Source organism: Halichoerus grypus, chromosome X, assembly GCF_964656455.1.
Source record: "Halichoerus grypus chromosome X, mHalGry1.hap1.1, whole genome shotgun sequence".
In the NCBI taxonomy this organism is placed as follows: Eukaryota; Metazoa; Chordata; class Mammalia; order Carnivora; family Phocidae; genus Halichoerus; species Halichoerus grypus.
Genome location: NC_135727.1, coordinates 34000688 through 34026833, shown reverse-complemented (window position 1 = coordinate 34026833; position 26146 = coordinate 34000688). Strand labels below are relative to the sequence as shown.

Sequence of the window (26146 nt, the reverse complement as noted above, 5' to 3'; positions counted from 1 at the left end):
TTCAGCAATACTTGCTTTGGGGGACCACTAAGTTCCTCTTAGAACTTTCCCTTTATTTCCTGGATGCTTCTTTCCTGGTTCTTCCCATAGCTCTCTGATATTTTCTACTCAATTTCCTTTGTAATTTCCTTGGGATTCTGTCTTTGGTCCTCTTCCCTTCTTACTCTACAATTCAATAAATCTGATATTTAAAAAAATGCTCCAAACCCACTGCATAAAAGTCCCTCCATAATCTATTCTCTGCTGATCTCTTCAGATTCATCTTTCAGTACCGCACCACATGAAATGGCTTGAACTTTTCAAAGTGCTGGTAGGGCTGCTTCCCCCAAGAGGAAATCCCATTCCCACCCTTAAAATTACTCCCTAATTTTTCAAGTCTTAAATGAATTTTTTCTTGATACCGTAGGTGATTTTCTCCTGTAAGTCTCATATATATTTTATGGATAACAGTATCTTCAGAGCCTAACACAGTGAACAGCTCAGTATTTACTGACAGACTGAATTATAGCATCTAAATTAATATTTTACATGTATTTATTGTCTTCACCAACTGTATATGCCTTGAGAAAAAGATTTATTAATCATTAGGTTCCTTGTGCTAAGTAATGACTTAAAAACAACAAATAGTTAAATAATTTAAATTTTACAATCTCTTCAGATGTTTATGTTGTGATTTCTGTAACAACTTAAGTTTTCAGCTCTCAAAATTAATTTGATTTTTTTTTTTTTTTTAAAGATTTTATTTATTTATTTGAGACAGAGAGAATGAGAGAGAGAGAGCACATGAGAGGGGGGGGAGGGTCAGAGGGAGAAGCAGGCTCCCTGCCGAGCAGGGAGCCCGATGCGGGACTCGATCCAGGGACTCCAGGATCATGACCTGAGCCGAAGGCAGTCGCTTAACCAACTGAGCCACCCAGGTGCCCAAAATTAATTTGATTTTTATTTCCTCTGAAGAACCAGGGATACCCAGGAGTCTTCTAACATTTAAAAATAATGTATACTGAGCAGTATTAAGGTGGTAAGAGGAATGATTATATTTTTTTCTTAAGAAATGTCATGGACAGGGTACCTGGGTGGCTCAGTCGTTAAGCGTCTGCCTTCAGCTCAGGTCATGATCCCAGGGTCCTGGGATCGAGTCCCACATCGGGCTCCCTGCTCGGCAAGAAGCCTGCTTCTCCCTCTCCCTCTCCCCCCGCTTGTGTTCCTGCTCTTGCTATCTCTCTCTCTGTCAAATAAATAAATAAAATCTTTAAAAAAAAAAAAAAGTCTTAAAAAAAAAAAAAAGAAATGTCATGGACACATCTTTAGGGAAGTCCTCAAAAAGTATGTGGTGCTGCAAGCTTGTGGGTGCGCCCTAACTGCTAGATTTGTGGTAGATCTTCAAATTTGAGGGAAGCAGAGAACCAGTCTATCACGTCAAGAACATAAGGTTCTACTCACCAAGAATGCCAACAGCAAAGAGGACAAATGGTTTTTTCTTTGTTATGAAAGGAGAGGGTCAAGAAGTCACAGAAGAAATAAAGTTGCAACTGAGTGGGTGGTAGATGCACAGAAGAGGCAGTTTCTAGAAAGCGCGGGAAAGAAATGGGCGGGTCTTTTTTTTTTTTTTTTTTGATGAGCCAAGTTTCTGATAGGATGTCTGCGGAGGGGTAACTGCTAAGCTCCTCCCCCTGAGCCTTAGCAACAGTGAAGGGAAAGACTGTGATTGGCTGACAAGTTTAGCCGGAACCCTAGGGAGCGGTGAGGGGCCACAATACACCAGCTTAGCTCAGAGCGGATGCGGCTACGCTGAGGAGATGGCTTCGCTTTCCAGCCCAACACTTTCTGGAGATGTGGTGACAGAACCTAACAATGGAGGAAAGATGACCTATCTAGATATGTCTCTAGGTATGTAGACCCCAGACTCCAGCCCCCACTAGTCTGGGCTAGCTGGCTTTGAATAGTAGACGTTGGCTTGGGGCAGGCTGGAAGAGTCCCCGTGAGGCATATGCTCCTGGGTGGCGAGGCTTGCGCTCTGTGCGCCACTCCTGCCCCGACGTGGATAAAGCCCAGGCCAGCTTAGCTCCTGCCCTTCCTTTCTCCTCCCATTTTCCTATGACTCCTCTTGGGCGGGAAACTGGCGAAAGCTGACAGAAATTGCGTGAGACGTAAGGGTTGCTGAAGGTTCAGGCTGAGGGAAATAAAAAGCCAGCATTCTCCATAGATTTTATTCTCCTAAGGATTGATAGCAAGCCACCCACCCACTTCACATGAGGCTCCTCGAAATCACTCTTTGAATCTGAGAACCTGTCACAAATGACTACTTTCCAGGGGCTAGTTTTCAAAGAGTGAAAGCGGGCAGGAAGACTGGGCAAAGGGATGGTTTATTTGCTTGCTTGCTTGTTGATTGGTGCTATACACTCTAGACCAACTTTCTTCTCCACTGGCACCTTCTAATCTCTTAACCTCAGACCTCTTCAGGACTATCACCCACTTTGGAAATGGGGAAGGGGAGGGGAAAAGGGAGGGCCGACTTCATAAATGAGCGAGAGGGAGCAGAACAAGGAGGCTGACTTTAAAAATGGCAGGAGATGGGGTGGAGTGGGGATGGGGGGGCAGACGAACAGGGAAAGAGAAAGCTTCAACAGTGGGGAAAAGAGCTGAAAAGCAAGGGCAGCTTTAGAAATGAGAAGGGGAGGAGCAAGGAGGGCTGAACCTCGAATGGGAAGAGCAGTGCAAAGAGATTTCACTTTGAGTTGAGTGTTGGAGAGCGGAGCAGGGAGGGTCGAACGCGCCTGGGTGGCTCAGTTGGTTAAGCGACTGCCTTCGGCTCAGGTCATGATCCTGGAGTCCTGGGATCGAGTCCCACATCGGGCTCCCGGCTCGGCGGGGAGCCTGCTTCTCCCTCTGACCCTATCCCCTCTCATGCTGTTTCTCTCTCTCTCTCTCAAATAAATAAATAAATAAATAAAATCTTTAAAAAAAAAAAAAAAAAGAAATGGCGGCAGGGCTGGTTGGGGCGGGTAGGAGGGGAGATGCAGCGGTAAGAGTGGGAAGCAGGGAGGGAAGCAGGGGAAGAAGAGTGTGCCATAAAAATGAGGTGAGTAAGGACAGGGAGGACATACTTTATTATGAGAAGGGAGAGCCGTGAGGGTGGAGAAGAGCAGGAGAGGCAAATAATTAGACACGGGAGGAGCAGAGCAGATGGGGGTATTTAGAGATGAATGGGAAAGAGTAGAAGAAGAGGGAGGCAGACTTCCAAAAATAAGAGGGAAAGCAGAGCAAGCAGAGTCGACCTTAGTGGGGAGGGAGGAGTAGGGAAAGCTGACATTAGAAGTGGGGTTGAAGAGGAGCAAGGGCAAAAGACCTTAGAAATGGAAGGAGTAGAGTAGGATGGAAGACCCTAGAAGTGGGAGGCTGCAGAGCATTGAGGGTGGAACTTTGAAATGGAAGGGCACAGAACAGGGAAAGTTGACCTTATAAGTGGGGAGGGAGGGGGGACTTCAGAAATGAGGAGGAAGGAGCAGGGGTTGAGATGTGAAATATGAGACAGGGAGCAGCTGTGAGGGCAATCAGTAGAAATGGGAAGAGGGAGGAACCGGAAGAGTGGACCTTAGGAATGAGAGTGAATGAGCAAATAGGGAGGGCAGTCCTCAGAAAGGAGCTGAGAAGTGCTGCCAGGGAGGATCTTATAAGCGGCAGGGAGCAGGCAGAGTGGATCTTACAAATGTGGTCTGAGGGAGTGGACTGCTGAAACGAAAGAGGATTATTTGCCTTTTTATTGTTGTAATAGTTTTTTATATATATATTGCAGATGCTGGACCTTTCTCAGGTATACAATTTACAAATATTTTCTTCTGTATTGTGGGATGGCTTTTTACTTTCTTGATAGTGTCCTTTGAAGCACAAGAGTTTTTCATTTTGATGAAGTACAATTGATTTTTTTCTTTTGTTGTTCATGATTTGGTATTCTAAGACATTATGAAGATTTACCCCTATGTTTACTTCTAAGAGTTTTCTAGTTTTGGCTTTTACATTTATATCTTTGATCCATTTGAGTTAATTTTTTGCAAATGGTGTGAGTTAAATCCAACTTCATTCTTTTGTAGGTAGATATCCAGTTGTTCCAACATCATTTGTTAAAAAAACACTATTGTTTCTGCTATTGAATGGTCTTGGTAGAACTGCATTCTTAACTTCATTTTTGGATAGTTCATTGCTAGTATATAGAATTAGGATTTATTTTTGTGTGTGGACCTTCTAGCTCGCAACCTTGCCAAGGTTGTTTATTAGCTCTAATTTGTGTGTGTGTGTGTGTGTGTGTGTGTATCTTTAAGACTTCCCTTTTATAAGATCATGGCATCTGAGAATATAGATATTTTCACTCTTTTCTTTCAAATCTGGTTGCTTTTTCTTTTTCTTTTTTTTTTTTTTTCTGGACTAATTCTCTTGGCTAGAATTTCCAGTGAAACGTTAAATAGATGTGGTAAGAGTGGACATCCTTGACTTGTTTCTGATCTTAGGGGGAAGGCTTTCGTCTTCCCCATGAATCATTATTTTAGCTGTGGGTTTTTCGTAGATGCTTTTTTTTATTTTATTTTTTATTTTTATTTTTTAAAGATTTTATTTATTTGACAGAGAGAGAGGGAACACAAGCAGGGGAGTGGGAGAGGGAGAAGCAGGCTTCCCGCTGAGCAGGGAGCCTGATGTGGGGCTCGATCCCAGGACCCTGGGATCATGACCTGAGCTGAAGGCAGACGCTTAATGACTGAGCCACCCAGGCGCCCCTTCCTAGATGCTTTTTATAAGGTTGAGGAAGTTGCCTACTTCAGGGTATGTTACCTCTGAGAGGGAATGGCCCTGAATAGTACCTAAGACATTTTCTTGTTTTTTTTCTTTAATGTGTTTTTAACAATCTATTTCACCACGGGTATCAATAGGGTTTACTCTTCTGGATTCCAGACTGTTACTTGCCCTTCACCCCAGGCTCCAACATGAGTTCTGAAATATTTCGTGGCATTAAAGTGACTTTTAAAAAGTAATATTTGGTCACTGGGCAGGACTGGGACTAAGGTGAGGCAAGTGAGGCACTTGCCAAGGGTGCAAAAATTTTTTTAAAGATTTTATTTATTTATTTGACAGAGAGAGAGAGACAGCGAGAGAGGGAACACAAGCGGGGGAGTGGGAGAGGGAGAAGCAGACTTCCCACTGATCAGGGAGCCCGATTCAGGTCTCGATCCCAGGACCCTGGGACCATGACTTGAGCCAAAGGCAGACACTTAACATCTGAGCCACCCAGGCGCCCCAAGGGTGCAAAATTTAAGGAGGCAATAAAAATTCAATGATTGAGGGGCACCTGGGTGGCTCAGTGGGAAAGCATCCAACTCTTGGTTTCAGCTCAGCTCATGATCTCATGGGTCGTGAGATTGAGCCCCGAGTACGGGGAGTCTGCTTGAAGATTCTTTCCCTCTGCCCTTCCCCCTGCTCTTGCTTTCTCTCTCTCTAAAATAAATAAGTAAATCTTTAAAAAAAATTGATGATCGAGATAATTTTTTTTTTTTTTTTAAGATTTTATTTACTTGACAGAGACACAGCAAGAGAAGGAACACAAGCAGGGGGAGTGGGAGAGGGAGAAGCAGGCTCCCCGTGGAGCAGGGAGCCCGATGTGGGGCTCGATCCCAGGACCATGGGATCATGACCTGAGCCGAAGGCAGACACTTGACAACTGAGCCACCCAGGCACCCCAGAGATAATTTTTTTTTAAGTAGGCTCTACACCCAGTGTGGAGCCCGATGTGGGGCTTGAACTCACAAACCCAAGGAGTGTCTGGGTGGCTCAGTTGTTTAAGCGTCTGCCTTCAGCTCAGGTCATGATCCTGGAGTCCTGGGATCAAGCCCTCCATCGGGCTCTCTGCTCAGTGGAGAGCCTGCTTCTCCTTCTGCCCCTTACCCTGCTTGTTATCTCTCTCTCTCAAATAAATAAATAAAATCTTAAAAAAAAAAAAAGAGTAGAATAATACTAAAAAAAAAAAAAGGAACTCACAACCCCAAGATCAAGACCTGAGCTGAGATCAAGAGTTGGTTGCTTAACCGATCGAGCCACCCTGGAGCCCCAAGATAATATTTTTAAACATTTTTATTATTTATTTTATTTTAGAGAGAGCAGCAGGAGGGGCAGAGGGAAAGGGAGAGAATCCTGAGCAGACTCCATGCTGAGTGCAGAGCCTGACGTGGGGCTCAATCTCACAACCCTGAGATCACGATCTGAGCCGAAATCAAGAGTCAGAAGCTTAACCAACTGGGCCACCCAGGCACGACCCTGCCCTGAGATAATATTTTTAATGAAATATTTTTTAAGATCAAATGGACAAACTAAAGCCCTCTGGCTGATCACATGTTTTTGTAAATAAAGGAGCAGGGTGAAGCAAGTGAGGCCGTGTTGTGTGTGCACAGGGTCTGATCTGGTTTTTGTTGTTGATATTTTATTCATCAAGGATTGTTCTTGTGTTGATTTTTATTTTTAAATAGGTTGTGTTTAATACTGAGTTTTTTTGGAGCATCCTAAAATTTGATGCCTGAGGTGAGTGCCTCATTTGCCTTATTCTAGGCTCTGCCCTGTCACCAGGAGCATGAATTTGGGGGCAAATGCCAGAGCCAAGGAGAATCTATAGCATGGAGGTAAAACCTAATGTTGCCTGTGCTTTTCTTTTGTTGATTTCACTGTTTCATGATCTCAAACCTTGGTTCCCCAAATCCATATTTATATCATTTCAGACAGATGAGAGCATAGCTTTTGAGTTTTTCAAGGGGAACAGGCAAAACTGTTAAGTCATGAAAGGTCCTTCCAGTTTGAAGCCAAGAAAAATACGTCATAAAGAGCAAATACATGTTGCTTCCGTGAATTGATGAGAAATCCATACTTTTCCAGTAAATTTCCCCATGACTTTATTAAAGTGAAAATATTACTTTTAACAATGCATACCTGTCATTGGATTATGCACATGTGCGTTTAAAAAGCAGTTTTATGTTTATTTATGTTATTTATGTATTATATATAATTTTATATTATTTATAATATTTATATTGAATGCAAGGATATTTATTACTTCCATTGTTTTTTTTAAGGATTTTATTTATTTATTTTTATGAGAGAGAGAAAGAGTGCACAAGCAGGGGGAGTGGCAGGCAGAGGGAGAGGGAGAAACAGACTCCCCGCTGAGCAGGGAGCCCGATGCGGCCCTCGATCCTGGGACCCAGGGATCATGACCTGAGTGGAAGGCAGATGCTTAACCGACTGAGCCACCCAGGTGCCCCTTATTACTTCCATTGTAATAAGATGTACTAAAATAGGAAAAGGATCTACAAATTATTTTTTTGAAGATTTTATTTATTTATTCATGAGAGACAGAGAGAGAGGCAGAGGCAGAAGGAGAAGTAGGGGAGCCCGATGCGGGACTTGATCCTAGGACCCCGGGATCAAGACCTGAGCTGAAGGTAGATGCTTAACCGACTAAGCCACCCAGGTGCCCTCTGCAAATTTATTTTTGTTCTTGTCCCTAGTAAACATTTTCAGAAGGTATTACAGTGTTTTTTTAGAAATAAAAGGTAAAAATACGGGGCGCTTGGCTGACTCAGTGGGTGGAGCATGTGACTCTTGATCTCGGGGTGTTAGGTTTGAGCCCCACATTGGATGTAGAGATTACTTAAAAATAAAATATTAAAAAAAAAGAAGTAAAAGGCAAAAATAAAACCAAAATTGGAACTGGCAACAGCAAGAACTTAATAGGAGCTGTACTGCCCTCTTCACCACTTCTGTCTAAAGGAGACTAATGCAAAAGTACTGTAGTCTGAAAGAAAAAAAAACCTTTCTGCTTGCTAGATATAATCATAGATCCATAAATGTTTATAAAGCTTCCACTCTGTTTTTTTTTTTTTTTTTTTAAAGATTTTATTTATTTATTTTGACAGAGAGAGAGAGAGACAGCGAGAGAGGGAACACAAGCAGGGGGGAATGGAAGAGGGAGAAGCAGGCTTCCCGCTGAGCAGAGAGCCCGATGCGGGGCTCGATCCCAGGACCCTGGGATCATGACCTGAGCCGAAGGCAGACGCTTAACGACTGAGCCACCCAGGCGCCCCTGTTTTTTTTTTTTTAATTAATTAATTAATTTATTTATTTATTTATTTGACAGAAAGAGACACAGTGAGAGAGGGAACACAAGCAGGGGGAGTGGGAGAGGGAGAAGCAGGCTCCCCACTGAGCAGGGAGCCCTTTGCGGGGATTGATCCCAGGACGCTGGGATCATGACCTGAGCTGAAGGCAGACGCTTAATGACTGAGCCACCTAGGTGCCCCAAGCATCCACTCTGTATTAAGCACTGTGCTAGGTACTTGGTACACTGATAGATAAACAATGGCTTCTTCTCAAGCTGATAATCCAGTTGGGGAGGCAGCTAAGGAAATATATGCAATTATATGTTGTTTTAAATGTTTGGAAGTATGTATACTCAGAGTCTGTCAGAAATTGAGAGGAAACTAAGTCACATTTTTTAAGGTTTCTGGTATTTTACATATTTATTTATTTTTTTTTTTAAAGATTTTATTTATTTATTTGACAGAGACACAGCACGATAGGGAACACAAGCAGGGGGAGTGGGAGAGGGAGAAGCGGGCTTCCTGCAGAGCAGGGAGCCTGATGCGGGGCTCGATCCCAGGACCCTGAGATCATGACTTGAGCTGAAGGCAGACACTTAACGACTGAGCCACCCAGGTGCCCCAAGGTATTTTACATATTTAAAAAATTATAGAACGATGTTTACAAAAATTGGGGTATGTTTTAAACGTTCACAAGTAATAAAATAGTGATTTCAACGCCTTCTAAAATACAAAATAATATGTTTTTTTTTTTTTTTTACAGATTTTATTTATTTATTTGACAGAGAGAGAGAGAGCACAAGCAGGGGGAGCAGAGAGAGAAGCAGACTCCTTGCTGAGCAAGGAGCCCGATGCGGGGCTCGATCCTAGGACCCTGGGATCATGACTTGAGCTGAAGGCAGATGCTTAACTGACTGAGCCACCCAGGTGCCCCTAATTATGCTTTTTACAAGAAAATTGGTTATATGATTTATATCAAAATTTAATTATATGGCACAAGCTGGGTGATCTATTTTTTAAAAAGTTTATTTATTTAAGTAATTTCTACACCCAACATGGGACTCAAACTCACAATGCAGAGATCAAGAGTTGTCTGCTCTTCCAACTAAGCCAGCCAGGTGCCCTGGGTGATCTATTTTATTTTATCTTATTTTATTTATTTATTTATGATTTTATTTATTTGAGAGAGAGAGAACGATTGAGAAAACAAGTGGGAGGAGGGGCAGAAGGAGCCCCTCGTGGGCTCCCCAGGGAGCCCAACATGGAACTTGATCCCAGTACCCTGGGATCATGACCTGAGCTGAAGGCAGACACTTAACCGATTAAGCCACCCAGGTGCCCCTGGGTGATCTATTTTAAACTGTTTGAAGAATGTTGTCTTTCTTCAGTCCTCACGGTGTTTTTCTGACATGAATCTTACTTAGGTCAAGAATTCAAATTTGAGTGTCTTTAGTGAGGTCTGAACCAAATGGTTCTCCTTGAGAGACTAGCTAGGTATTCTCAGATGGAGTCAGTGGAGAATATCATACGGAGAGTAAGCAGGAATATAGCACCATGTCTCTGTAATGATATCATATCCTGAGAACTAAGGGAAAGGACATGAAAATCTGGAAGGTTGATTGTTATGTTAAAGATTTTTTTTTTAAAGATTTTTTTTTAATTTATATATTTGACAGAGAGAGACACAGTGAGAGAGGGAACATAAGCAGGGGGAATGGGAGAGGGAGAAGCAGGCTTCCCGCTGAGCAGGGAGCCCGATGCGGGGCTCAATCCCAGGACCCTGGGATCATGACCCGAGCGGAAGGCAGACGCCTAACGACTGAGCCACCCAGGCGCCCCTGATTGTTATGTTAAAGACACCTTCAGGGCGCCTGGATGGCTCAGTCAGTTAAGCATCTGTCTTCGGCTTGGGGTTGTGATCCCAGGGTCCTGGGATCGAACCCCACATCGGGCTCCCTGCTCAGCGGTTAGCCTGCTTCTCCCTCTTACTCTGTCGTTCTCCCTGCTTGTACTCTATCACTCTGTCTCTCAAATAAATAAATAAAATCTTAAAAAAAAATTTAAAAAAAGAAGACACCTTCTTCATAACCTCATAGACTATGCTGAAAAGGTCGTTCCACACCTTACTTAGGTCCAAAAGCCATTTGTTTTCTCTTCTCTGTGGACAGGCTGAGCAGCAATTGGATTTCATCTCTAAATCGTAGCTGATAAGATCTGTGATTTCTAGATGTATACTGTATATTCTTGTGCAATTTCATTACAATGCAAGAAATCAAATGGTGGTCTCTGGAATTATGAAGTCTGGAGTTAAAATTATGTATAATTTCACTTAAAAAAACAAAAATAAAAGCAAACCTGCAATATATTCCAAGGGTGCAAATAATGGAAACTTTAAAAAAGTAATTAAGTTTTTTCTTTTTTTTTTTAAGATTTTATTTATTCATTTGAGAGAGAGAGAGAGACAGAGCAGGGGGAGAGGTAGAGGGAAAGGGAGAAGCAGGCTCCCCGCTGAGCAGGGAGCCTGATGTGGGGCTTGATCCCAGGACTTGGAGATCATCTCCTGAGCTGAAGGCAGATGCTTAATCATCTGACCTACCCAGGTGCCCCGAAAGTAATTAAGTTTCTAAATAAGTTTGTAAATGACCATTATATTTAAAAAATCAAGACTTGTGTTTCTCAGTTTTTTTCTGCTGTGTAACCATCTATTAACCTTGGCCAACTTAACACACACCTGTATATTTAGAGGGGAAAAAAAATAGAAGAATTAAGTACTTTTTACAGGCCACATGTGTACGTATGAGAAAATTGTTTAGTGTCAGCAACTACTAAATGCCAATTCAGTTCAATTGTTTATTAAACACTCACTATTATCTAAGAATTCCTATGAAACAGAAATACTTCTTACACTACAGGGTTTTTTCTTCAATTTTATTTTATTTATTTATTTATTTATTTATTTAATTTATTTATTTTATTAAAGACTCTATTTATTTGACACAGAGAGAGATAGCAAGAGCAGGAACACAAGCAGGGGGAGTGGGAGAGGGAGAAGCAGGCCTCCCACCGAGCAGGGAGCCCGATGCCGGGCTCGATCCCAGGCCCCCGGGATCATGACCCAAGCCGAAGGCAGACGCCCAACGACTGAGCCACCCAGGTGCCCCTTTTCTTCAATTTTATAATCTTCTTAATAGAATTTTAGAGCTGGAAGGGCACTATACTCTCTTGTCTCTATAGTCAAATAAAGAACCATTTAGAAAAAGAATTAAAAGAATGTCACTGTTAAATTTATTGATACTTTCACTTGGCTATACCTGAGTTTTTGTTTGTTTTTGTTTTTTTGTTTTTTTAGTCTCGTGGTACATTTTTTTTTTAAAGATTTTATTTATTTTTTTGACAGAGAGAGACACAGCAAGAGAGGGAACACAAGCAGGGGGAGTGGGAGAGGGAGAAGCAGGCTTCCTGCCAAGCAGGGAGCCCGATGCGGGGCTCGATCCCAGGACCCTGGGATCATGACCCCAGCTGAAGGCAGACGCTTAACAACTGAGCCACCCAGGTGCCTCTCATGGTACATTTTTATGTTGGGGCATAGATGCCTTTTCCTAATACCATTTTTTCAATTATATTTCAATTTGAACATTTGTTAATTTAATATGAAATACTTAGGAAATTGTACTAGGTTTCTTTACTTATGAAATTGTACTAGGTTTATTTCTAGAAAATCCAGCATAGAATGGATGTTTAAGATTATAAAACTAAAATATATTTCTTTTCTCCATTTTGAATCTAAAGCACTTTCAAGATTAAAATTTCCTACTCACTTGACTTTCATCACAGTTTGTATCTTAGATACTGATGTTTGCATCTTGCAATAGTTTAGACAGGTACTATGTCATACAGGCTTGTCCTGAGGTGACACCATATCGGTGTTCTAAGTGCGAAGAGAAATGGAATAGTCAGCATTTGGCGAGAGGTGAGATAAAAGATCTATATTATATAAAGCTTTTCTACTTGATTGGGAGCTATGCACAGCTGGACTTGGAATATACCAAACGCATTTGCTTTTAAAGATGTAATGTTATATTTAAATATGCCTAGCATTCACCTTTTCTTTGATTACCCTCCTTTTGTAGTCTAGGCAGCTTTACATTTTTTGTTAAAACAAGTTTCCTTTAAAATGTGGACTTAGTTTCTAAAGACAGTCAAATGAAATTAAAATTATTGGATCACAGAAAAGATGCAGTTTCCTTTCAAATAGCTGTGCAGTGATAATATCAATTCTCTATTATTTTTTTAAGTTTTTATTTAAGTAATCTCTATACCCATCGTGGGGCTCAAACTCACGACCCTGAGATCAAGAGTCACGCACTCCTCAGACTGAGCCATCCAGAGGCCCCTCTCTCTATTATTTAAAAAGCACTGGGGCCTCTGGGTGGCTCAGTAGGTGAAGCGTCTGCCTTCAGCTCAGGTCATGATCTCAGGGTCTTGGGATCAAGTCCCGCATTGGGCTCCTTGCTCAGCGGGGAGCCTGCTTTTCCCTCTCCCTCTGCCTGCTACTCCCCCTGCTTGTGCTCGCTCTCTCTGTCTCATAAATAAATAAAATCTTAAAAAAAAAAACTAAAAAATAAAAAGCATTGATCAATTTCCTGATTTCAGATAATACCTTGCATATTGCCAAGCACATAGAATGCTCTCAGTAAGTGCTTATTATTTGATAGTTTGAGATGGCACTGCTAGAGATAGTATGGGGTTCTCCCCTCACCCTCATCTATAACCCTCACTACTTATGCCTTAGCTCCTGTCCCTTACTGTGCATTGAGATACTGACACCCAAGGCTTTTCTTTTTTTTCTTTAAGATTTTATTTATTTTTTTACAGGGAGAGAGACAGCGACAGAGGGAACACAAGCGGGGGAGTGGGAGAGGGAGAAGCAGGCCTCCCACCGAGCAGGGAGCCCAAAGCGGGGCTCGATCCCAGAATCCTGGGGTTATGACCTGAGCCGAAGGCAGACACTTAACGACTGAGCCACCCAGGCGCCCCTCCTTTTTATTTAAAAAAAGTTTATTTACTTTAGAGAGAGAGAGAGAAAGAAAGAGCATGAGTGGGGAGGAGGGACAGAGGGAGAGAGAGAGAGAGAATTTTCAGCAGACTCCCTGCTGAGCGCAGAACCCGACGCTGGGCTGGATGCCAGGCTTCATCCTGGGCTCCATCCCACGCTCCATCCCACAACCCTGAGATCATGACCTGAGCCAAAGTCGGATGCTTAACTGACTGAGCCACCCAAGTGTCCTGACACTCAAGGCTTTTCATCATCTACCTTGTCAGTCTAACCTTTCCCCTAGAACTCTCCAGCACTAATCTTCCATTCTAGCCAAGCTGATCTTCTCCCTGAACACACTGTATTAATTCGTGGCTCCAAGCCTTTTCTTGTGTTGTTTCTCTTTCTTCAAGTGCCGGGATCTTTCCCCTCATTCACATCCTACCCATCTTACCCAGCTCCACCACAAAGATGTTGCAGCTGTTCCAGTACTCAGTAGTTTGTCTTTTCTCTGCGGTCTTGGCGTAGTTCGTCTCTGCATTATTCAGTTGGTACTTAATCATATACAGGCAGTTCCCAGCTGTCGAAGTGGTGTTGTGCTCCAGTACCTCATTTGTATGACAGCTGTTGGATGCAGGAAGAATTTCCCTGTTGAAACAACGTTATAAAGGGTGAGTAGGATTCTAGGGCAGTGCACAAAAGTCCATTCAGTGATATTTGGATTGTAACAACTGTTTATAATAATATGTTACACAATAATGTATTTCAGGGTCAAACAGAGAATTCTAGGAAGACCTCTCCCTTACTATAGTTCTAAGAACATCTCTTTATGGGTTCCTCTTCCTTCCCCATACAGCCTCATTTCCTTGGTGACTTGAGGAGTTATCTTGGGTGACTGGTGGTTCAGGGAGAATAGTGTGAACTCTGGGGAAAGAGCTTTGTGCTTACAAGTGGATGAGTAGAAGAGGGTGGGTCTGTGGATGCCCGTCCCATTGCACCTGAGGTGAATGGGGAGAGGACTTTTTGTTTCTCTTTTACCTTTCCCCCTGGCACCACCTTAGTATAAACTTTGATCTCTTCATGCTTGGACTATTGACGTCCCTCTGCCTACCCCAAAATAATTAGTTTTCCTTTTTGTAATCTGACTTTATTCTACAATTTACTCCTGATCATAAATTGCTATTTCCCCAAACCATCAATTTCATAATCTCACTCATATGCTCTTTGACGTTTCTTCGTTTGCTCACAGCAGTTGCTGACAATTTGGGTTAAACATCAGAGTTCCTTGGAGGACTTTAAAAAACAAATACTTGAGTCCCATTCCAGGCCTACTGAATCATAATCTTGCATAGGGACTCTGTATTTTAAAATAAATGTCTTCAGGTGATTCTGATGCACAGTCAGGGTACAGAACTACCTGACCTATAGGATACAGATAATGTTGAAAAATCTTAGCACTGCGGTGCCTGGGTGGCTCAGCCAGTGGGGCAACTGCCTTCAGCTCAGGTCATGATCCCAGGGTCTTAGCATCGAGCCCTGTATGGGGCTCCCTGCTTGGTGAGGAGGCTGCTTCTCCCTCTCCCTCTGCCTGCCACTCCCCCTGCTTGTGCTCTCTCTCTCTCTCTCTCTCTGTGTGTGTGTCAAAAAATAAAATCTTTTATTTATTTATTTGACAGAGAGAGAGACAGCGAGAGAGGGAACACAAGCAGGGGAGCAGGAGAGGGAGAAGCAGGCTTCCCACTGAGCAGGGAGCCCGATGCGGGGCTTGATCCCAGGATCACAGGATCATGACCTGAGCCAAAGGCAGACACTTAACGACTGAGCCACCCAGGCGCCCCCAAAAATAAATAAAATCTTAAAAAAAAAAAAAGAAAAATCTTAGGATGACTTTAAAAACCCTTTGTGTTGAGGAGCTCTGTGTTCTAATCCCAGTTCTGCCGTTAGCTAACCTTGGGTGCACCACTACTCCTCTCTGGGCTGCAGTTTTCTCATTTGTAAAATAAGGGATCAGTGTTTTTCTGCTCAGGTGTTTCCATTCCAGATTCAGGGTGATTCTAGGCTTCTTTTCACCTTTATATTTTAGTGAATGCTATATTTTCGTCTTATTTCAGGAAAGCTAATTTAGGAGGCAGTTTTGTTTTGTTTTGTTTTGTTTTTAGTAGGCTGTTTATTTTATTCTTTTTTAAATATTTATTTGTTTTTGAGAGAAAGAGAGCACAAGCAGGGGGAGGGCCAGAGGGAGAAGCAGACTCCTCGCTGAGCAGGGAGCCTGATGTGGGGCTCAATCCCCGGACCCTGATATCATGACCTGAGCCAAAGGCAGACGCTTAACATACTGAGCCACCCAGGTGCCTTAGGAGGCAGTTTATTTATTTATTTTTAAAGATTTTATTTATTTATTTGAGAGAGAGAATGAGAGAGAGAGAACACATGAGAGGGGATAGGGTCAGAGGGCGAAGCAGACTCCCTGCCGAGCAGGGAGCCCTATGTGGGACTCGATCCAGGGACTCCAGGATCATGACCTGAGCCGAAGGCAGTCGCTTAACCAACTGAGCCACCCAGGTGCCCCTTAGGAGGCAGTTTAAATGAAACATACATGTGGGTGATTATTTTTAAGTCTAAAACATACTGATGACATCCTTTTCAGCTTTTAAACAGAGTTTCAATTACCTGTGTTATAGACTGTCAGGTCTGACTATATAGACTGCCCTGCTGTCTATGTCCATTTTGCTTGTTTTCCTGCATTCTACTTTGCTGTGCTTATCTTCCCTTGCACAAGTGAGCCCTCTGACATGAAATTTAACTGCGGGAAAATATAACAAAAATGGAAAAATACCAAAGACAAAATTGAATTTCCCATTAGTTAAGTGAATTTTATATAGCAGGTGTGGGACATCCCTGAATCCGTATTACAGGGATGCTGATATTTTAAAGATTTATTTATTTAGTTCAGAGAGGTTGGGGGGGGGAGAGAGAGAAAACGCGAGTGTGGGGAGGGGCAGAGGGAGAGAATCTTTAAGCAGACTCCCCGCTGACAGTGGAGTCCAAGGGACGTGGGGCTTGATCTCAGGACCCAGGAGATCATAACCTGAGCTGAAACCAAGAGTTGGATGCTTAACCAACTGAGCCACCCAGGAGCCCCAGGGCTGCTGATATTTTAAAGAAAAGCCAGTACTATCACTTATGAGGCTAAATTGGGTGAAATCAGTGACTATTTTTATGAAAATGTAAATGTCAGTACATTTAGGGTGATAAACAGCCTTAGAGTAAGGCTAAGTAAGTGGGAAAATAATGTATTTTTCACCCAGAGAGTCTCCTTTTGGTAGATTTGGATGGATATCATAGTCTATTTCTACCATCTCTCTTCTAGAATAATTACTGTAAGTCAAAATATCTTGATGCTATTGGCCAAGTAGCAGATATGAAACCTTTATCTATTTGTTGAATGTGAACAATGACAGTCAATCTCTGTAAAGCCAGGGGACAGGTCAAAGTGAGTACTCGAATACCGTATTAGCGGTGGCCTTATACTACTTGAGTGCTAAACTTGACTTTGTGTAATTAATTGGAAACAGAATTGAAAGGAAAATGCTATTTTAATAAGAATATCACATTCAAATGTAGGATCACTAGCCTGGGTGCTGCTCTCCTCATTCTTGGGATAGCTGAGCTTTTTTTTTTCCTTTTTTTAAAATTTTATTTATTTATTTGAGAGAGAGAGAATGCACAAGCAGGGGGAGGGGCAGAAGGAGGGAGTAGCAGACTCCCTGCTGAGCAGGGAGCCCGACACCAGCTCCGACTCCAACTCCAACTCTGACTCAGGACTCCATCCCAGGACCCTGGGATCATGACCTGAGCGGAAGGAGACACTTAACTGACTGAGCCACCCAGGTGCCCCAGGGATAGCTGAGCTCTTGAAGGAGGAAGTGTAATGTAGTGGCAAGAATCTTCGACTTAGAATCTGTCCTGGCTTCTTAACATATTAATCTTTTGCCCTCAAGAAAGTCAGGTAAGGGGGTGCCTGGGTGGCTCAGTTGGTGAAGCATCTGCCTTCCGCTCAGGTCATGATCCCAGGGTGCTGGGATCGAGTCCCGCATCGGGCTCCCTGCTCCATGGGGGTGGCCTGCTTCTCCTTCTCCCTCTGCCTGCCACTCTCCCTGCTTGTGCTCTCTCTCTCTCTATCAAGTAAATAAATAAAATCTTAAAAAAAAAAGAAAGTCGTGTAAGTCTGTTTCCTTCTTTAAAAAGTGAGGATGGGGCGCCTGGGTGGATCAGTCATTAAGCGTCTACCTTCGGCTCAGGTCACAATCTCAGGGTCCTGGGGTCGAGCCCCCCATCAGGCTCCCTGCTCAGCGGGAAGCCTGCTTCTCCCTCTCCCACTCCCCCCTGCTTGTGTTCCCTCTCTCGCTGGCTCTCTCTCTGTCAAAAAATAAATAAAATCTTTAAAAAAAAAAAAAAAGTGAGGCTAATCTCTGCTGACCTTTAAGAGTGGGGGTGCACTATCTGATGTACATGAGACCCTTGATAAGCGTTTGTTCATTTATTGTCTCATTTACTGAGTGTCACATGTATGCCAGGTACTGTGTCAAGAGATTTTATATGGAAGTGCTTTGTGAACTTTAAAGTACTACCCAATTTAAAGGTGTTATTATGGATCCACAGGGTTTATCCATTCAGCCATCCCTGGAATAAAGCATTGGGTTGATGTTTCTCAACTGTAGCTGTAGTACTGCATGAGCGTAAGACTTTTTCCATCTTATTTAATCCTCATGTGATTCTAAGATGGAGCTTGCCTTATTTTTGGTGACTCAGAAGTCAGGAAAAATGTAGTCACTGAAAATTGTCGGTGAGGGCCACAAGACAGGCTGGTCCTGGAGCACTCCCTCATGGCCTCAGGGCCTTGTGAAACCACTGACTCAGGGAGAAGCTTGCTCTTCACTTTCTCCTCTCTGAGGTTTTGCTCTCCTATTTAGGAAGTCACCCATCTCACTGTGTCCCTGCAAGCCTGGTTGGCCATTGTTTCAGGGCTGACGAGGGGGAGGGGTTGGAGATTAAAAAAATCTTTGGTGTGGGCGCCTGGGTGGCTCAGTCGTTAAGCGTCTGCCTTCGGCTCAGGTCATGATCCCAGGGTCTTGGGATCGAGTCCCACATTGGGCTCCCTGCTCGGCAGGAAGCCTGCTTCTCCCTTTCCCACTCCCCCTGCTTGTGTTCCTGCTCTCGCTATCTCTCACTCTGTCAAATAAGTAAATAAAATCTTTAAAAAAATAAAAATAAAAAAATCTTTGGTGTATCAGCACCCAGCAGCGCCCCAGCTAGTGACCCTCCATTTGAATGTGATATTCTTATTAAAATAGCATTTTCTTTTCAATTCTGTTTCAAATTAATTATACAAAGTGGTGTCCTGCAAGATGTTTTTTTTTTTTAATTAATATATAATGTATTATTAGTTTTAGGGGTATAGGTCTGTGATTCATCAGTCTTACACAATTCACAGCGCTCACCATAGCACATACCCTCTCCAATGTCCATCACCCAGGCACCCCATCCCTCCCTCCCCCTCTACTCTAGCAACCCTCAGTTTGTGTCCTGAGATTAAGAGTCTCTTAGGCTTTGTCTCCCTCTCTGGTTTCGTCTTGTTTCATTTTCCCCTCCCTTCCCCTATGATCCTCTGTCTCGTTTCTCAAATTCCTCATATCAGTGAGATCATATGATAATTGTCTTTCTCTGATTGACTTATTTAGCTTAGCATAATATCCTCTAATTCCATCCATGTCATTGTAAATGGCAAGATTTCATTTTTTGATGGCTGCATAATATTCCATTATATATGTATATATATATATATATATATATATATATATATATATACCACATCTTCTTTATCCATTCATCTCTTGATGGACATCTAGGCCCTTTCTATAGTTTGGTTATTGTGGACATTGTTGCTATCAACATTGGGGTGCAGGTGCTCCTTCGGATCACTACATTTGTATCTTTGGGGTAAATACCCAGTAGTGCAATTGCTGGGTCATAGGGTACCTCTATTTTCAACTTTTTGAGGAGCCACCATACTGTTTTCCAGAGTGGCTGCACCAGCTTGCATTCCCACCAACAGTGTAGGAGGGTTCCCCCTTCTCCGCATCCTTGCCAACATCTGTCATTTCCTGACTTGTTAATTTTAGCCATTCTGACTGGTGTGAGGTGGTATCTCATTCAGGTTTTGATTTGTATTTCCCTGATGCCCAGTGATGTTGAGCACTTTTTCATGTGTCTGTTGGCCATTTGGATGCCTTCTTTGCAGAAATGTCTGTTCATGTCTTCTGCCCATTTCTTGATTGGATTATTTGTTCTCTGGGTGTTGAGTTTAATAAGTTCTTTATAGACTTTGGATACTAGCCCTTTATCTGTCATTTGCAAATATCTTCTCCCATTCTGTCGGTTGTCTTTTGGTTTTGTTGACTGTTTCCTTTGCTGTGCAAAAGCTTTTTATCTTGATGAAGTCCCAATAGTTCATTTTTGCCCTTGTTTCCCTTGCCTTTGGTGATGTTTCTAGGAAGAAGTTGCTGGAGGTGAGGTCGAAGAGGTTGCTGCCTGTGTTCTCCTCTAGGATTTTGATGGATTCCTGCCTCACATTTAGGTCTTTCATCCATTTTGAGTCTATTTTTGTGTGTGGTGTAAGGAAATGGTCCAGTTTCATTCTTCTGCGTGTGGCTGTCCAATTTTCCCAACACCATTTGTTGAAGAGACTGTCTGTTTTCCATTGCACATTCTTTGTTGCTTTGTCGAAGATTACTTGACCATAGAGTTGAGGGTCCATTTCTGGGCTCTCTATTCTGTTCCATTGATCTATGTGTCTGTTTTTGTGCCAGTACCATACTGTCTTGATGATGACAGCTTTGTAATAGAGCTTGAAGTCCGGAATTGTGATGCCCCCAGCTTTGTTTTTCTTTTTCAACATTCCTCTGGCTATTTGGGGTCTTTTCTGGTTCCATAAATTTTAGGATTATTTGTTCCATTTCTTTGAAAAAAGTTGATGGTATTTTGATAGAGATTGCATTAAATGTGTAGATTGCTCTAGGTAGCATACACATTTTCACAATATTTGTTCTTCCAATCCATGAGCATGGAACGTTTTTCCATTTCTTTGTGTCTTCCTCAATTTCTTTCATGAGTATTCTATAGTTTTCTGAGTACAGATTCTTTGCCTCTTTGGTTAGATTTATTCCTAGGTATCTTATGGTTTTGGGTGCAATTGCAAATAAGATCAACTCCTTAATTTCTCTTTCTTATGTCTCATTGTTGGTGTATATAAATGCAACTGAATTTTGTGCATTGATTTTATATCTTGCCACTTTACTGAATTCCTGTATGAGTTCTAGCAGTTTTGGGGTGGGGTCTTTTGGGTTTTCCACATAAAAGTATCATATCATCTGCAAAGAGTGAGAGTTTGACTTCTTTGCTGATTCGGATGCCTCATTTCTTTTTGTTGTCTGATTGCTGAGGCTAGGACTTCTAGTACTATATTGAATAGCAGTGGTGATAGTGGACATCCCTGCCATGTTCCTGACCTTAGGGGAAAGCTCTCAGTTTTTCCCCATTGAGAATGACATTCGCTGTGGGTTTTTCATAGATGGCTTTTATGATATCGAGGTATGTACCCTCTATCCCTACACTCTGAAGAGTTTTGATCAAGGAAGGATGCTGTACTTTGTCAAATGCTTTCTCTGCATCTATTGAGAGTATCATATGGTTCTTGTTCTTTCTTTTATTAATGTATTGTATCACATTGATTGATTCGTGGATGTTGAACCAACCTTGCAGCCCAGGAATAAATCTCACTTGGTCATGGTGAATAATCCTTTTTAATGTACTGTTGGATCCTATTGGTTAGTATTTTGGTGAGAATTGTTGCATCCATATTCATCAGGGATATTGGTCTGTAGTTCTCCTTTTTGATGGGGTCTTTGTCTGGTTTTGGGACCAAGGTAGTGCTGGCCTCATAAAATGAGTTTGGAAGTTTTCCTTCCATTTCTATTTTTTGGAACAGTGTCAGAAGAATAGGTATTAATTCTTCTTTAAATGTTTGGTAGTATTTCCCTGGGAAATCATCTGGCCCTGGGCTCTTGTTTGTTGGGAGATTTTTGATTACTGTTTCAATTTCCTTACTGGTTATGGGTCTGTTCAGGTTTTTTATTTCTTCCTGGTTCAGTTTTGGTAGTTTATACGTCTCTAGGAATGCATCCATTTCTTCCAGATTGTCTAATTTGCTGGCATGTGGTTCCTCCTAATATGTTCTTATAATTGTTTGTATTTCTTTGGTGTTCCTTGTGATCTGTCCTCTTTCATTCATGATTTTATTTATTTGGGTCATTTCTCTTTTCTTTTTGTTAAGTCTGGCCAGGGGTTTATCAATCGTATTAATTCTTTCAAAGAACCAGCTCCTAGTTTCATTGATCTGTTCTACTGTTCTTTTAGTTTCTATTTCATTGATTTCTGCTCTGCTCTTTATTATTTCTCTTCTCCTGCTGGGTTTAGGCTTTATTTGCTGTTCTTTCTCCAGTTCCTTTAGGTGTAGGGTGAGGTTGTGTATTTGAGAACTTTCCTGTTTCTTGAGAAAGGCTTGTATTGCTATATACTTTCCTCTTAGGACCACCTTTGCTGCATCCCAAAGATTTTGAACCATTGTGTTTTCATTTTCATTTGTTTCCATGAATTTTTTAAATTCTTCTTTAATTTCCTGGTTGACCCATTCATTCTTTAGTAGGATGCTCTTTAGCCTCCATGTATTTGAGTTCTTTCCAATTTTCTTCTTGTGATTGAGTTCTAGTTTCAAAATATTGTGGTCTGAAAATATGCAGGGAATGATCCCAATCTTTTGGTACCAGTTGAGACCTGATTTGTTACCTAGGATGTGATCTATTCTGGAGAATGTTCCATGGGCACTAGAGAAGAATGTGTATTCTGTTATTTTGGGATGGAATGTTCTGAATATATCTGTGAAGTCCATCTGGTCCAATGTGTCATTTAAAGCCTTTGTTTCCTTGTTGATCTTTTGCTTAGATGATCTGTCCATTTCAATGAGGGGGGTGTTAAAATCCTCTACTATTATTGTATTGTTGTCGATGTGTTTCTTTGATTTTGTTATTAATTGGCTTATATAATTGGCTGCTCCCATGTTAGGGACATAGATATTTACAATTGTTAGATCTTCTTGTTGGATAGACCCTTTAAGTATGATATAGTGTCCTTCCTCATCTATTATTATAGTCTTAGGTTTAAAATCTAATTTGTCTGATATAAGGATTGCCACCCCAGCTTTCTTTTGATGTCCATTAGCATGGTAAATGTTTTCCACCCCCTCACTTTAAATCAGGAGGTGCTCTCTTTGGGTCTAAAATGAGTCTCTTGCAGGCAGCATAATGATGGGGCTTGTTTTTTTTATCCAATCTGATACCCTGTGTCTGCATTGTTTGATCTTTGTTATGGTTTTACAAGTTCATTATTATTATACTGTTATCATTTTTCAGGGCTATTAATTTTTACAATGTTCTGAAATATGATGAGGTAGAATATAGATTATTCACTTGAGACACGTTGTAATTCGGCTTTTTCTATTGTCTTTGTTTTTCATGTGTTTCTAATACAGATGACATTATAAACCTTAAAAAGTTAGAAAGTAAAAACACTGAACCAAAAAAGAATGGAACAGAGAACCGTAAAAAAAACAACCCAATTTCAAGACAGCGAGCAAAGGCTCATAGGCATCGCCGGCAAAGAGGTAAAGTATACTAAAAATCAAACGTTGCAAAGAATCTGAAATATTTGTGAATAACTAGGTAAGCAAATTCTCAAACTTGGAATGTATTCTAAAGTTGCATTATGTTCCTAGTTTTATTTTTCTTGGAAATGTAGGCATATAGGTTTGGTAAGAATTTATGCCATGACAAATGAAAACAATTTTTAAAATTTATATGTGTTTCTTCCATAAGGGAGAGCAGGATGAGAATGATAAATATATTATACCTGGTCACAAGCTTGCCTGGTTGGTCCAATTCCACCTTTAAGAAGCAATACAGGAGGGGTAAGAGCATGGTTAATAATCTGAGCACCATGGCATCCACATTCTGAAAAATCAAATGCTGTATGGCAGAGTACAGAACATGAAGAAAGCCTTTTTTGTATTTCTAATCGTATCGGTCAGTGCAGTCTGCATATTTTAATAAGAATGTGCTGCAGACTGCCATTGTAGAGAAGCCTTCCCAACAATTAAGGCTCTTCATGGTTTAGTTAACAGGCTGCGATCATCTTGACAGTGTGCATACTACTCCAAGTCCCTGCCAGTTGCCCACCCAGCTTCATTATAGTCCTTGTTTGAATCCTTCAGTGGCTTAGCGGGTTCTGAGAAATGGAGGGATGGTGGTTATTATAGGAACAAAGCTGGTAAGAATGGTGAGGTGACCTATTCTCATGTTTCTTTTTTAAAAATTTATTTTAGAGAGAGAGCATGCACTCAGGGAGGAGCAGAGGGAGAGGGACAAGCAGAGTCTGTGCTGAGCACAGAGCCCAGTGTGGGGCTTCAGCCCACAACCCTGAGACCATGACCTGACCCAAAACCAAGAGTCGGATGCTTAACCGACTGAGCCACCCAGGCGCCCCATCCCATTCTCATGTTTCTAACTAAACATAAAATTGATCTTTGTGAGCCTTTTGGAGATCCATCTTCTTTGTTTCTTAAACTATCTTTACACCCAAAGCAAAGCAGACAACTGAGGGAAATAGTTACATGATTAATACAAAGCAGACAGTTTTTCTCCATCTCTCCTTTTTCTAGTAGATAGATGATATGCCCCAACTTTGTTGGCATATAAAAACAAATTTGAAGTATTGTATACAAAGAAGACTACTATATTAAGGTATGCAAATAGAAACAGTATGGCAAAGACTTTCCTAGAATTTGGTGAGACTCTCAGATGATATCAAACTAATGAAATGTCAAGTTTTCCAAACCCAAGGCATAGCGTCAAAACAGTGAGATCACAGATAATATTTCTGAGAGATACATTGAATTTACTGACTGAAAATACAGAAAATAATTATTTTTTTCAAAGGATTCTCAAGATTCAGAAAGAACATTGAGAAAGGAAATGATACAAAACCATACCAAGAACCCTCTGGATTCAAGCCCGGACAAAGCTCTTTAAACAAGCAGCCTGTAAATAAGCAGGTAAATAAACACTGAGAATTAACCAACATAAAAGGCCCTAAATTTAATATAATTCTTAATATTAAGGATTATTTTAAATTGCATTGATTGAGCAGAGATTGTTTTTTAGTATTCCCTCCTGGTGCCTTGAACAGTTAGTTCTGAAAACTGTTTAGTCTATAAAAATAGGGGCAATGAAATTTTTTAAAAAATTGCCCATAGAAATTGCTTTGACAAAATATCATTATATTTGTTTTGCAAAATTGTGGTTCTTTGCAGGAGAAGTGCAATGAAAATTCTAAGTCCCAAGCAGAGAAGAGTGGAAGCCAGGCAGAGGGGAACCAGCATCAACTGGAAGGATCTCAAGGCCAATCATCAGAAAATCGACACCATTCAGAGAGATCTCATGGCCAGTTGGAGAGTTCTTGTAGCCAGTCAGAGAGTTCTCATGGCCAGTCGGAAAGATCTCATGGCCAGTCAGAGAGTTCTCGTGGCCAGTCAGAGAGATCTCGAGGCCAATCCGAGAGATCTCGTGGCCAGTCAGAAAGTTCTAGTGGCCAGTTGGAGAGATCTCCAGGCCAATCTGAGAGATCTCGTGGCCAGTCAGCGAGATCTCCAGACCAATCGGAGAGATCTCGTGGCCAGTCCGAGAGTTCTAGTAGCCAGTCCGAGAGTTCTAGTAGCCAGTCCGAGAGTTCTAGTAGCCAGTCCGAGAGTTCTTGTAGCCAGTCCGAGAGTTCTCGTAGCCAGTCCAAGAGTTCTCATAGCCGGTCGGAAAGTTCTCGTGGTCGGTCGGAGAGATCCCGTGGCCGGTCGGAGAGATCCCGAGGCCGGTCCAAGAGATCCCATGGCCGGTCCGAGAGATCCCGAGGCCGGTCGGAGAGATCCCGTGGCCGGTCGGAGAGATCCCGAGGCCGGTTGGAGAGATCCCGTGGCCGGTCGGAGAGATCCCGAGGCCGGTCGGAGAGATCCCGTGGCCGGTCGGAGAGATCCCGAGGCCGGTCGGAGAGATCCCGAGGCCGGTCGGAGAGATCCCGTGGCCGGTCGGAGAGATCCCGAGGCCGGTCGGAGAGATCCCGAGGCCGGTCGGAGAGATCCCGTGGCCGGTCGGAGAAATCACGTGGCCGGTCGGAGAGATCTCGTGGCCAACCAGCCAGATCTCGTGGCCAACCAGAGAGATCTCGTGACCAACCAGAGAGATCTCATGGCCAATTAGAGAGAGCTCATGGCCAGTCAGAGAGAGCTCATGGCTGGTCAGAGAGAGCTCATGGCCGGCCAGAGAGAGCTCATGCCCAAACAGAAAGATCTTGTGGCTACACCGAAAGATCTCGTGGCTACAGAGAGAGATCTCGTAGCTACACAGAGAGATCTCGTGGCTACATAGAGAGATCTCGTGGCTACTCAGAGAGATCTCGTGGCTACACAGAGAGATATCATGGCTACACAGAGAGATATTATGGCTACAGAGAGAGATCTCCTGGCTACACAGAGAGAGCTTGTGGCTACACAGAAAGATCTCATAGCCAATTAGAGAGATCCTGTGGCCACACAGAAAGATTTCGTAGCCAATTAGAGAGATCTCGTGGCCACACTGAGAGATCTCATGGTCAGTCAGAGAGATCTCATGTTCTATCAGGGAGATCTCATGTCCTATCAGGGAGATCTTGTGTCCTATCAGCAAGATCTCATGTCCCATCAGAGAGATCTCATGTTCCATCAGGGAGATCTCATATCCTTTCAGGGAGATCTTATGTCCTATCAGAGAGATCTTATGTCCCA

General features: G+C 42.3%; 1 protein-coding gene across 1 annotated transcript; it reads left to right on the top strand.

Moving 5' to 3' along the window:
- Nucleotides 1–1796: 1796 nt before the first annotated feature.
- Nucleotides 1797–25898, top strand: LUZP4 (leucine zipper protein 4). Its single transcript, XM_078063998.1, is given in 7 exon segments — nucleotides 1797–1887; nucleotides 22811–22942; nucleotides 24273–24388; nucleotides 24647–25019; nucleotides 25063–25217; nucleotides 25313–25676; nucleotides 25723–25898. Coding segments are annotated over 7 exon segments (1407 nt in total).
- Nucleotides 25899–26146: the final 248 nt, after the last annotated feature.